This window comes from Nelumbo lutea, chromosome 3 (genome assembly GCF_056320005.1).
Source record: "Nelumbo lutea isolate HS-2025 chromosome 3, American lotus-T2T, whole genome shotgun sequence".
Lineage (NCBI taxonomy): Eukaryota > Viridiplantae > Streptophyta > Magnoliopsida > Proteales > Nelumbonaceae > Nelumbo > Nelumbo lutea.
Window position 1 is genome coordinate 84181428 of NC_142686.1, and position 13349 is coordinate 84194776.

At 38.5% G+C, this 13349-nt stretch overlaps 1 protein-coding gene and 1 long non-coding RNA gene across 2 annotated transcripts; one reads left to right on the plus strand and one right to left on the minus strand.

The window, feature by feature from the left end:
• The first annotated feature begins 257 nt into the window (after positions 1-257).
• LOC148866146 (uncharacterized) lies at positions 258-1689 on the plus strand. The gene is made up of 2 exons (XR_016110861.1): positions 258-389; positions 913-1689. It is a non-coding gene; the product is annotated as an uncharacterized LOC148866146 (long non-coding RNA).
• A 2211-nt stretch (positions 1690-3900) lies between these two features.
• LOC148866147 (wall-associated receptor kinase 2-like) lies at positions 3901-13083 on the minus strand. Its single transcript, XM_088980507.1, has 3 exons — positions 12035-13083; positions 11764-11952; positions 3901-5316 (listed from the first exon to the last, which is right to left on the minus strand). The coding sequence occupies exons 1-3, from the start codon at positions 12963-12965 to the stop codon at positions 4109-4111; spliced, it is 2328 nt and encodes a 775-aa protein (XP_088836633.1). The 5' UTR covers positions 12966-13083; the 3' UTR covers positions 3901-4108.
• Positions 13084-13349: the final 266 nt, after the last annotated feature.

Consider the following 13349-nt stretch of genomic DNA (forward strand, 5'->3'; position numbering starts at 1 on the left):
GGGAGAGAATAAAATTAACAGAGAGTGGACGGCGTTACAGTCCCAAAGCGACAGCAAGAAAGCTACGTTCTGGTCGTCAAACGGCGGCGTAGAAGACGTTATTTGTCGATTTGTCGGTTTACATCTCCATTTGCCGTAACGATTTCTCCTTGCCTCTTAACGACATTAACCCTTTTCGGATAAAACGTTACTCTCCGCCGTTAATGTCCGTACATCTCCATTCCTTTAAAGCATAAACAACTCCATTTAAAAATCTCTCTCTATTTCTCTTTCTCTCTCTGATGGTCGTCGAATCGAAGGCATGCGTTAAAGGTGCATCATTAGCAGAGCAGTACCGTAGAAGAAGAGCTCAATCCGTCAGAGATTGCCGGGTCCAGAAACCCTAGCAGGTCTGATATCTTCTCTGCTCTTTGTCTCTAATTTCCTTTCTTTAATTATCGGTTTCTTCCTTTTTCTTACATTTTTTAATCGTCAAAGCCTATAACCATTGATGATCGATCTTCTCTTTCTCAATCCCCCTCCTCTCAAACTTCTTCAAATCACTTCAATATATACAAATACCCCGGAAGAAACTCCTGTCCTCTGTTATCTTCTCTGCGCTTCCTTTCTTATTTCTGAGCCTGCTTTTCGCATCAAAACCTGGAAGGCTTTCAAAGTACTTAAAAACAGATCCATACCCAGAAGTCCTGAACTCCAGAAGAGATTACTGAGTTGGCTTTCTGGCTTCGATCTTTGAAGAGGAGCATGACGAAGCATTAATTAGTACTGTGTCTTCCCTTGTTTTTGAGCCTGCCGCAACATCATCTAACCCTAGAAGTCAATCGTTACTATATTATTGTTCTCTTCCGTAAGCTGCATTAAAGCGAGTTTCTCTTTCCATTCCTCTTTCTCACTCATTCACTTGCAGAGCAGACGACGAGACGTTTCGTAGTTCGAGAAGTTTCTGGAAGGTGAAAAGAAGAGTGAAGGATGCAGTTCATGAAGGAGGCCGGTATAGCGATGGAGGGAAGTGGGAGTGACGAGGAGGTAATGCCGATGGAGCTCGTGGCGAGTTACGAGAGGGTGAGGAGGCTGGCCTCAGGGAACGCGGTAGTGGTCTTCAGCTTGAGCGGGTGCTGCATGTGCCACGTAGTGAAGCGTCTACTGTTCGGCCTCGGCGTGGGACCCACCATCGTCGAGCTCGACGAGGAGAAAGGTGGGAGAGAGATGCAGACCGTGCTGTTCCAGCTGGTTGGCGACGTCCAGCAGCCCCTCCCGGCGGTTTTCATTGGTGGCAAGTTCCTGGGTGGCCTCGAGACCGTCATGTCCTGTCATATTAACGGCACTTTGGTTCCTCTCCTCAAGGACGCCGGAGCTCTCTGGCTCTAACCTTCTATCCGACCTAACCGAACCAACCAACCATCAATCATAGAACGATATCTGACTCACCGTTCGCCCTGGTATCTGACACGCCACGCCGGAATATTCTATCGTTTCTTCTCTGGTTTTTACGTTGTTAATTTCTTCCTTTATTTCATATCTTACTATTATAATTGTTATTGTTATTACGTGGCGACAGTTACAGTTGTACAGACTAAGGACGACCGGCCAGCCGACCGGAATTTGTTTGCTCTTTTCCGGCGTCTCGTGCCTTGTTTTTCTCAATCATGGCTATTGGCTGGTTACAGTTACATGGAATTGTTTTTCTTTTCAGTGTAAGACCAAAATACCCCTATTCCGCCACTACCAAAATTGTTTATACTTCACATTAAAAGTCAGGGCAATTCTGTTCTGTCCGGTCCTATATGACCATATGTCTCGGTACATTTACCATACGTAATGCGATGCGGCCGGCGATACGTGAACCGTATCGGTTTTGTCCCCTGAAATGAAATCCCTTCAACAATTAAAATTGGAAATTACAAAAGCGCCACTACCATTATTACATTTCCGCCCATGTTTCACGGATTCGGGTTCTTTGTTCCATTGTAATTTTCTGCTGGATCCCAGGCCTTAAAATTTGGCCAATGCAGATTGAAAGTATCAAAATAATGTTAACCGATACGTTTCGGCCGATAGGAATAAGGATCGGATTCGGAATCCTGTCCGTTGGGTTTTGTTTCTGGTCGTGAAGAGACGAACGCGTACCATGCAGAAATGGACGTTGAGAATAAAAGAGGAATGCACGTCACGTACCGTACAAAGTGAAGTCCGGAACTGTGAGTATTCTAACGGTCTATAAAGGAAACCGTTTTTCGTAAAAGACGGGGGAGGGTATTTAGTTGGGCGTTAATTACGGGAGTGCCACTGTTCGCTCCAGGAACTTTTTTTTGGTTTTGCCAGTAAGGCGATACATGCGATACACGTGTCACAAACATAATGGTCTAGAGATCGAGATCTAAGAGATTAACGGCTGAGATTGAATGAAATCGGTGTTGGGTACTTTTATACGAATTATGATAAAGATTAAAATGCTATTATTGTGTGTCAGGAGTGCTAATGTACGCCGGGGTTGTGCGGCGGAGGAGAAGTGGCAGTTGGAGTGGTTCGTACGATAGAGGCGTGGTGACTGGTGAGGTTCGTCCTTAGGTCCTTCCACGCCAAAGATTCCGGTCAGTCTTTTCTCTGATTTTCGAAAAAGGAAAAAATAGAAAAATGGTGATAAATCTAATTTTAGTAAATAGATATGGATTTTGAGAGGGCTTGACTATGGCTTTCACATTACCAAAATAAGAAATGTGTGACCGGCAGAATTCACTTTATTTTCTGGGATTTTTTTTCCAGTGAAATTGTAAAATTTGACCCGGCTTATGACCGACGCAATACTCCACTTCTTCATGGGCTCACGCATAATGGCAGGGATGTTTTTTATTTCTTTGGGCCCGGTTTGTTTGTTTAAACAGTAATTGTTTAATTCATTACGCCCCGTTTGTTTGTATGGTTTAAATCAATGAGGGTGAATATGAGTTTAATTCAAATTCTGGATTATTGTTGTTTTAGGTTGGATTACTTTTGTGAGAAAGTTTTTCTTTTTTCTTTTTTTTTTTTGAAAAGAGTAGAATACAATATGAAGTAATTAAAATTATGTGATCCCCACTTTACATAAGAGAGAATTATACCAGGAAGGAGGTTCAAATTTTGCATCAGTTTTTGGGAATGTAAAACTGATGCAAAATTCGCACTTCCAATGAGCGCAAATTTGACAAAAAAAAAATTGAAACTTCTGCATCATTTTTTTTTCTTTTATTTTACGAGATGCGAGATAACATTCATTAATAAGAGCCATAACAAAACAGTAATTCATTTGAAAATTATGCATCAGGTAGGAGTATAAATCATGACTGAAAACAAACAAAAATGCAAATCATTTGAAAATTTGCTACATCCAATTACAACTAGTGGTGCAAGTCGGCTACCCGAATTTAAGATTCTACATTACTTCAGGGTTGGGTTTTTGGGCTGGGCTCATTCAAAATTTGACAAAGCCTAACCCCAATCTACCAAAGTTGTACGCCAAATTGCAACATTTTAAATCTATGATGCGAAAGAGATATGGTATGGAAAGAGTTTTGACCAATCAAAAACCACCCATGAATTTTGATAGATAACATCTTATTCGCTATCACGTTTATGATTCCAATTTATTGGTTAGTTGTTTTTAAATATCATATCTTTACCATATCATAGTGGAACCTTTTTTTATTGACAATTTGATAATCACCACTGTAATTATCTAGATAGAAAAACCTATGGTGCCAGAAAGACATGATATTGGAGAGGCTTTGATCAATCAAAACCCTTATGAATCTGGATGAAAACCCACCTTATTGGCTACCAATAATGCGGGTTGCTTGGTTCCAATATCATGTCTAATCTCTATGCTAAATATATAACTGGCCTTTCTTTTCTTTTTCTAGAGCATTCTAGAAATTATTATTTAGTTATTGAACAACTAACTAAATAAAACACATTTCCATTGCATCCACATGCGTTCAAAGATGCAATTCAGGAGTACAAATTATTCAATTGCAAATTAGAAATCATAGTTGGGCTAAACCTTTCCATTTATTGGATAATTAAAGCCTCGAGAAGAAAAATTAATTACCATTTTTAAGTCTTCATCAAAGGCTTAAACCAAATAAAGCAATGGAGATGAATCGCCCTCATGTTTGCCATTGGTTGTTGAAATAGTACTTCCATAAGTAGTGTCTATCTCCGTCAGATTATTGGTGTAGTGGCATGAAATTCCTTTTTCCAACCACATATCCTCTTCGAGTGAAGGTTCATGAGATCTTACTATTCTCTCAAGATCTGCTGCAACTTCTTTCATGGTTGGCCTTTTCTTTCCATTTAATTTTAAGCATCTCTTTGCAACCCTGGCAACAATCAGAAGCTCATCTTCCTTTGCTTCTTTCACCACTTGAGTTTCCAAAATGTCGAATAAACGATTCTCTTTCATCAAAGATGTAAACTGCATAGTTAGACTTTTTGCCTCATTAGGTCTCGAAGAATCGATCGCCTTTTTCCCAGTTAAGAGCTCAACAAGAACTACTCCAAAGCTATAAACATCACTCTTTTCTGTGAATATTCCTGAATGAAGATGCTCTGGGTCCAAATACCCGAAGGTCCCTTGCACTGCTGTAGTCAAGTGAGTTTTATCAATGGGAACTGATCTTGATATCCCAAAGTCAGATACTTTAGGATTATACTTTTCATCCATGAGAATGTTACTGGGTTTTATATCCCTATGAAAGATTGGGATGGAAGCTGCAGAATGCAAATAAGCAAGTGCTCCTGCAATTTGCACGGCAATTCTTAAGCGCATTTCCCAAGAAAGCGATGGCAAATAGTCTTCATCATGAAGAAGGTTGGAAAGGGTTCCATTTGATATAAACTCATATACAAGCAAAGGAACTTCTGTTTCTAGACAACAGCCCAACAACTTCACTATGTTTCTATGGTTGATCTGTGAAAGAATCATAAGTTCATTAATGAATTGATTCACTTGGTTTTCGTCCACTTCTTGAGACTTCTTGATGGCTACTATCTTTCCATCTGATAGCATCCCTTTATAAACTGTACCAAAACCACCTTTTCCAAGGATTCGATTCTCATTGAAGTTATCTGTTGCTCTTTCCAGTTCTTCTTCAACAAAGATTTTGGTACTCTCAACCCTACCACTGCCTTCACAAGAGGAGATTTGACGTTCTAATAATAGGCCACCATTTTTCTTGAAGTACGTCTGTTTAAGTTTTATTTGTTTTCTTCTCTTAACTGTGGCATATCCCCATAGTCCAAAACCAAACAAGGTTATCAAAACCATTGCTATTCCAATACCTGCAAATTAAAGGTAAGTTGATGTAACTAATATGAGTATACACACCAAAACCAAAGAGCAATTAATATTTATTTCCCCTTTGGGTATTGCATTTACATGAATTATTTTACAATCACTCCATTCTTATTCTAATGAATTTCAGCTAACTATACCAGTACTAATCAACCCAAAAATGTATGATTTCCATAAGAGAGGAATGGGCACTTCATCCTAGTCTACATTTACGGATAGTTCCTTCCCACAACTTTGCCTGACCTGGAAAATGGGCTTGATTTTTCTTTTTTTTTTTAAAAAAAAAAGAAAGATCAAAAGCTTTGAATATCCAGGGGTACAACTTCCTTGGTTGGATATGAACAAGAACCAACTTAAGGCCCATCCAAAGACTTGCATCTCCAAGATAAGGTTTGGGCTTTTTATTAGGATAAGCAAGGTTAATTCAATCCAATCCCTAATACAACAATGATGAATCAAACCAGTTGGATTGGTCAATCTTTTGGTTTTTTATGTAAAGAATTAATAGGTTTCACAGCCAAATGTAAGGATATATGTTTAATTAGATTATGCATATATACAATGTATCATATGTGTATATTCTATATTATATATAGTAGGCTCTTTAATAACTAAAATCATTAATTCTTAACAATGTAAAAAGCACTAGACAAGAATTGACTGTAAATTGGAAAAAGCTTGCTACCAACTTGTGGCAAATGTATTTATAAATGAAGAATCTTATTCAGAGTCCTATTCTAGTCAACCTCTAGAACTCCATCTTTGTCGAAGAGTAGATTCCAAGTGGGATTCTTGTTGATCGGGACATTCACAAGCTCAACGGGGAAGATAATAGCACATTTAGCTTGGATCGAAGAAAAGAGAAATGTGGGTTGGACAAAGCCTTTGTAAGCACATAAGTCAATTGTACAATATGTTGGGCATGTAAGCACTTGCTAGCAATGCGTACTCGTACAAAGTTGTAATCAATGGATAGGTGCTTGGTGCGAGCATGATAGATGGGGTTCACAGCCAAGTACGTAGCACCAACATTGTCACAAAACAACACCGGGAGTACTTTAAGAGAAAAGCCAAGCTCTATTAAGAGTGACTGCAACCAAATCAACTCAGCTGTAGTATTTGTAAGGGACCTGAACTCGGATTCTATACTAGAGGGAGCAATGATATGCTGCTTATGAGAACACCAAGAAACAATGTGTGGGCCCAGATAAATAGCATAGCTACCAGTTGAGTGTCGATCATCTGGGCACCCAACCCAATCGGTTTCTGTATGGGCAATGAGAGGGATGTATTTGCAAAGTTTAAACAACAAACCATCATCCAAGGTATGTTTCAAATATCAAACAATGCATTTTATTGCAACAAGATGGTTCATTACATGTATTGGCAAACACGATTCACAACAAAGGATATATCAGGTTGCATCAAAGCAACTAAGCTCTGATAAGGAGTAAGATTTATTAGAAGCTTGCCACCAGACTTGGAGAGAGAGAGAGGAAGAAGGTGCAAGAGGAGAACTGACTGGTTTGGCACCATCAAGATTGGTGCATTTCAACAAGTCATAGATGTACTTGCAGTGAGAAAGAATCAAGTCTTGAGAGGAACAAAATACCTCTATTCTCAAGAAATAATGCAAGTCACCAAGATCTCTAATGGAGAACTCATTAACTAGTGAACTCAAGAGATAAGACATGACACAAATATGGTGTCATGTGTGTTGATGCACCTGAATCTAGGTACCAATTGGTATCAACATCAAAGGTAATAGCAGCATGAAAAGCCATTGGGGTAGAGGACACAATTCAAGCACTAACCCCAATGGTATCGTTTCAGTTCAACCCATTCATAACCAACCTATGGACATTGGTCGAGACAATGCACTCAACTAGGATGTGGCTCTCAAAAAACCATTGAACCAAAAAGCTTAAGCTGTTAAGTGAGGTTATTGAATAGGTTTTATTCTCTAACATGCCTCTTCACACAAAAGCCAGCTCATTGGGCTTGAAGCGTGGACAGCAAAGGCCCATCCATACCTTATGCTGAAACTTAATTAATTATAATGGGGGTGATAATAATCAAACACTAGACCACTTGGTCAAAGTGGCTCTGATACCATCTCAAAGAACCATTAAGCCTAAAAGCTTAAGCTGTTAAGTGAGGTCCTTGAATGGGTTTTATTCTTTAACAATGGCTACCTCGAATATGCACCCAACTTCAACGTTGAATGGTAATTCCACATTAGTGTTAAAAGAAGTGATGACATAAGCAGATACAACCCGATCCACAAGAGAGCAAATGCAACCCCACTCTATCTAACCTAAATAGGATGACGAGTCCCACTCCGGTGACCTCAAACATGAGCACACCAAATCAAGCAAGTCCAGTTCCACCCCTTTATTAATTCTACTATGTTCGTTATGACTCCATCTCCTGATATAAATGATAATGTGAATGAGGTTGAATCTACGATCATTCATGCTCCTACAGAATGGAATGAAACTAAGAATTACAACGAAAGAAACTCAAACGAGTCCCGATGTACTTAGTAGGCACAACAATGTAAGCACATTCTATCACTCCTCATGACCTATGCCATGGAAGTAGACACCAGCGTTGAAGAAACTCTCATTCCTTGTAAAAGGAGTAGTAGAAAACAAGACAATGAAGCAAGGGAACCCGAGGAACCTAAAGATAAGATGCGGTCATGGTGACAGGTTCATATCTGCCCCTACCCACCAACCATGAAAATCTTAGCTTGGAAGTGCCAAGGGATGGGAGGGACCCAGGCTGTTCAATACCTATATATCTAAGCTCCTCTCATGCACAAAGCAAGGCAGATTTTATCTTTCTTAGGCTGGAACCATTATTATTGTGTGGAGGTAGCAGGCTTGTTGGGTGGTCTTTGGCTAATGTGGGAGTAGAACTTAGCCTTCAAGTTTTCACAGTTGGAACAAACTTGATAATAGTAAGAGCTACTGATCATCTTGATAGAGGTTAATGGGAAATTTTAAGTGCTTATGGGTTACCCAAACGAAAAGAAAAACAGTCTCTGGGAGGCAATATATCATACAAACTCTATATTTCCATGGCTACTATTTAATTAGAGACCTGAATGCTATATTCAATAATCAGGAAAAAGAGGGTGGTCTCTTGGTTATATGCAACCAAACCAGAGAATTCACCAATCGAATTAACGAACATTTACTCATTGAAATGGGCTTCTAAGGTCCAACCTATACATGGACCAACAGAAGGTAAGCTCACTTTTTTGTAAGTCCAACCTATACATGGACCAACAGAAGGTTAGCTCACTTTTTTGTAAGAGAGAGGTTGGAACGAATCCTTGTTCAATCGGATTGTTTTGTTCTATTTCCTAAACACCTTGATTAAGTACCTCTCAGCGATAGGAAGTGACCACAATCTAGTCCTTACGACCTAGTAGGCTTCCAACACAGAGACAAGCCCATTAAGAGATTTGAGGTAGCATTGACTACTTGTGGGGATTATCATGAGGTTCTTTGAAATGTGTGGTGTTCAGGCAACAATAATTGACTCTGGATCTCTCGCCCACAAGAACTCTGCCCATATCTACCTACAACACACTATCCCCGTGAATTAGGAACATCTTCCCTGCATGATAGATACTATGTAAGAGGATGAAATGTTCTCTATGTGTGACTGTGATGTTATGTAGATAAACGTGGACAGAAATTGCATGAACAAAAAATCCGGACTCACATTAATTACCATGATAAACATAATACACACACACGTGTACATACAAACTAATGGGCTTAACCTCAGGCTTTATTCCTAGGATTGGGCCTAGTTTGTGCTTAAACCTGGCCCAACCTACCTGATTTACATTGGATAATATTGAGATTCAAATAGAATCTTATCTTTTTGATTTCAAAGTAAGAAGTGCAACTTAGGCTGGGTTTTCCTCAACCGCATGTAGGCCGAACCTGAAGTATACAAACACACATATACAGATGTAGTCCTGTATGTATTTTAAAATATGTACCAACAATTTTAACTTGATCAAAGGCTATCTATATATGTTTATATCTACACGAAGCTTTCATAATAAGGGGGTCTTCTACGACAATAAGAATGCTTTTGTATTTATTTATTTTCGAAATTGTTACATTAGCAAAAAAAAAAAAAAAACAGAAGCATGGTGTAATTTCTATTTGAAAAAGCAAAAGTTAAGGTGTTCAAAGGAATAGTTTTAAATCAAAAACAAGTTTATAGTACAAAATATCATATAATATATTGAACATTATATTAAATTAATAAAAAGAATATGTGTTATTGTTATGTACATGTGTAAATAAAGGGTAAAGATATAAATTGATAATATAAAATCAAATTTAACAACCAAAACCAAGGCAAGGCAAGTACCAACCAGATGTCTAAACCAAGGGAACACGTTTATGGTTCACTTTTCAAACATGGTTTAAATTTATTTTTTGGAATCCACAACTAGAAAATCAATTGACATTGGTACAAACCACATTTACTGCAATACATCTATGGCCATGATTATGACAGTGTCTTAACAAAAGCGAATGGTAAATAAAATTAAAGCAACTTGTGTTAACCCAATGCCTACCTTTTTGCGAAATTACAAAGGCCCCCTTGTACTATGGGGCCAGTGATAAATACCCCCTGAACTTTCATTTGTGATACCACCATAAACTTTCATTTGCGATAAAGGCCCCCTTGTACTATGGGGGCCAGTGACAAATGCCCCCTGAACTTGCATTTCTGACACCACCCTAAATTTTCACTTTGCGAGAAAGGGCCCCTCAGGTAGAGTTCTGTCAGCTAACTTAAAAAAGAAATAAAAAAATTCTTATTCAGCTGTTTAAATTTATTAAATCTCCAAACTACCATTTTCTCATTTATTTGAATGATTTATGATTTGATTAGTTTTCTAAATATAATATTGAAGCCCTCTTGGTAATAGATCTTTATAGATTTCTGGATGGATCAATATTCAAATAAAATGGTAAGAATTTTTTCTTGATAGATATAAATTTATGGCTTTGTTTGGCTTTTCTTGATTTATTGGAGAAAGGAGTGGATAATTTTTATATTTTAAGATGAAGAGAGGCATTCATGAATGAAATGAATGAAGAATTAAAAAGAAAAACATTTTTTCAAAGGCAGCAAAATGATTCATTTTATTTTAAATGGTTTGTTTGGAGAAAATGAAAGTAGTTTTGGTCAATGAGAATTTAATAGACAAGGGTGTGAAAAAGAAAATAAGTTTAGGTGGGTTTTTGATAATTTAATGCACTCCGTTATTTGACTTAATGGTTAGCGGGGTATTTTTCACAAAGTGAAAGTTCATAGGATCTTTATGGAAAATAAAAGCTTATCGGTTTATGGGATAATTGTCACTAACTAGGGCTGCAAGTCGGGCCGGATTGCCCTAAGTTCTAAACCCCCAATCCTAACCCTAACCCAACCTGACCTACCTAATCCTAACTAAATTCTTCAACCCTAACCCAACCCAACCCGACCCAAAGTAACTTTGGGTCGGGTTGGGCTCAGGTTGGGCCCAACCCAACCTTCTTCCCATCCCTTATAATCGTGTAAGACTTCTTAATCTCATATCTTAACTCAACTTTCACTGCATATATTGATCCTATGTTTTATTAGTATTTGTTTGTTGATGTTTTAATTGGTTCTTTAAGTACAAAATTCAGAAAAAAAAATGTTTAAAATGGCTATATTTTATTATGAGTTATGACTTATAATAAATCTTTTATGGGTAGCAAGCTATGAGTGGTAAACAATATAGAGGAGATAAAGAATAAAATATTCAAAAACTAAAATATGTTATTAAGGTTTTAGTATTTCTAATTATGATTAAGTGAAATGATTATCTTAAAAGAAATAAATGATAGTATGTGGTGGGGACTATACAATTATCATGCATATAAACAAATCAATATATCATATATCATATATATAATATATTTATATATGATATGTACTATAAAATCGGGTTCAGATTGGATTGGGTTGCCTGAGGAGTTAACCCTAAGTCAACCCGAAGTAAAATTGGGTTCATAAATATAGTAGGCACGTCAAAGAAAACATGTTAAATGAGCAATTTATAGGAGCCCATCCACGTCTCCTTAACCCCCAAATCCTGTTGACCTTGGAATTTGATCCCCTATCTCCGCTACTGCGCTACAAACATCGGGAAATCCCACCAGTTGAGCGACCATCAGTATGACAAATGTCTACCTTGGGTGAGTTGGATTTAGGGATGTAAAGGAAATGGATTTAGATGAGAGCACCACCATCCGAGTTGGATTTGGTCATATATTTATAGGATTACTTGACAGAGGTCATTAATTAATGTTGGAAGAATCATGCACGAATCGTACACTAATTTGTAATTTTATATAATTTACCTAGAGGAACCACCACTGCCAAGGGAAGACTTCGTTTGTCTGGTACTGGTAAGCAACCTTTTCCTAGTTTGATTCCGTCTCCATGGTAACCACTTGGGCAAGCACAATAATAGCTTCCTTCTGTGTTAATGCAAGTAGCTGCCGAATGGCAATTCCTTTTGATGTTTGGGTCTTTACACTCGTCAATATCTGTTTGCAATCACAGAAAGCCAAAACCATATATATAAGGATATAGAAGAAGAAGAAAGAAGAAGAAGAAGTTGACGAGTACCTTGACATCCAGAAGGCAAGTAGGGGTTTCCATGAAAGCCCTGAGAGCAATAGCAGTTGTACCCTGAGCCACTATCGGAGTCAATACAGTAAGTATTGGCATCACCACATGCATAAGTCGAAGAGTTTTTACTTTTTCGAGATTCTTCACATGTGCCGTTCCCTACCCCCCAGTCCAGAACCACAGGATATTTTTGATTGTGGAGCTCTTTATTATTGATGGAAAGGAATTTGTTGAAATCAGAGAAATCTCGGGCTGCCAGGAAAGCTACGCTGCAGTTTTCGGAGGACCAAGTCCTCTCATTGGTGTTGATGCTATGGATATACAAGTTGTAAAAATAGATTCCCTTGGGGATAGAAGTCCGACAGCATCCCAAGCCCGAACAGGAAGAAGAGGAAGAGTTGACATCCGGAATGGTGGTTGGGCAAAGAGAGACACATCCGGCCGTGTAGTTCCCACTATCATCGGCAGAGATGTAGGCAAGGATATCACAGCCGATGGCAATGAACTTATTGAGAGTGGCGGAGAAGGTAAAAGGCGTATAGTTGCTACTATGTGAGGAATAAATGGAGCCCTGCCCAGAATGACTATCGTAACAGTTTTGAGTTACAAAAGTACGAAAGATACGCACATAGTGTTGTTCCAGTGACACTTCAATAACCTCTTTGGAAGTGTGAGCTGCCAGGAAGGGTCTCGGGGGGTTAAAAGCAGAGCTGTTGCATATGATCTCGAACGGCTCGTCCATGAAACAACCACTCCCCATGCCAAATGGGTAGGGAATGCTCACGTTCCCACATCTATCTTCGCAACCAGGCTTTACCAGTTTTGCTGCTACTGCATCTCCTGACCCTAATAAGAGGAGAGACGATAGCAACGATGCAAAGAAGACGACAGCCTGGTGTTGTTTCGGCTGAAGAAAGACAAACAACATACCGAGAACGAAAAGAATCGTGATGGTGGGTGAGGGTGTCCAGTGTCCTAGCAAAGTGCAAAGCCAAGATAACACAGGCCGTCTTCTGCGTTCTGTATAAATCACTTGGATTTGACCAAACATGTGTGACGGCCGGGTTGTATTTTCCTGCTAACCCAATCAAATTCCACATGTTATTAGCTAGAAGAGGGTTTGGCTGGTGTAAGGAAATTAATAAATTAATAATAAGGACGAAGACTTGATCTTGACCCAGTTTAATTAAGAGGATTTTTTTTATCCATAAATGACGAATCTTCTTTATATAATATAATAGCCACTTGAGTGGGTGCCTATTGCTCTATTTTGTTTTTTTTTTTTTTGTAATTAATAGGAAAAAAAAGGCAC

Excerpts from the sequence above, each read along its gene's own strand:
- LOC148866147 (XM_088980507.1), bottom strand. The coding sequence starts at position 12,965 with ATGTTGTTTGTCTTTCTTCAGCCGAAACAACACCAGGCTGTCGTCTTC. Across the intron at positions 11,953-12,034 it reads CTTGCCTTCTGGATGTCAAG|ATATTGACGAGTGTAAAGAC; the intron begins GTACTCGTCAAC and ends GATTGCAAACAG. Across the intron at positions 5,317-11,763 it reads GGCAGTGGTGGTTCCTCTAG|GTATTGGAATAGCAATGGTT; the intron begins GTAAATTATATA and ends TTTAATTTGCAG.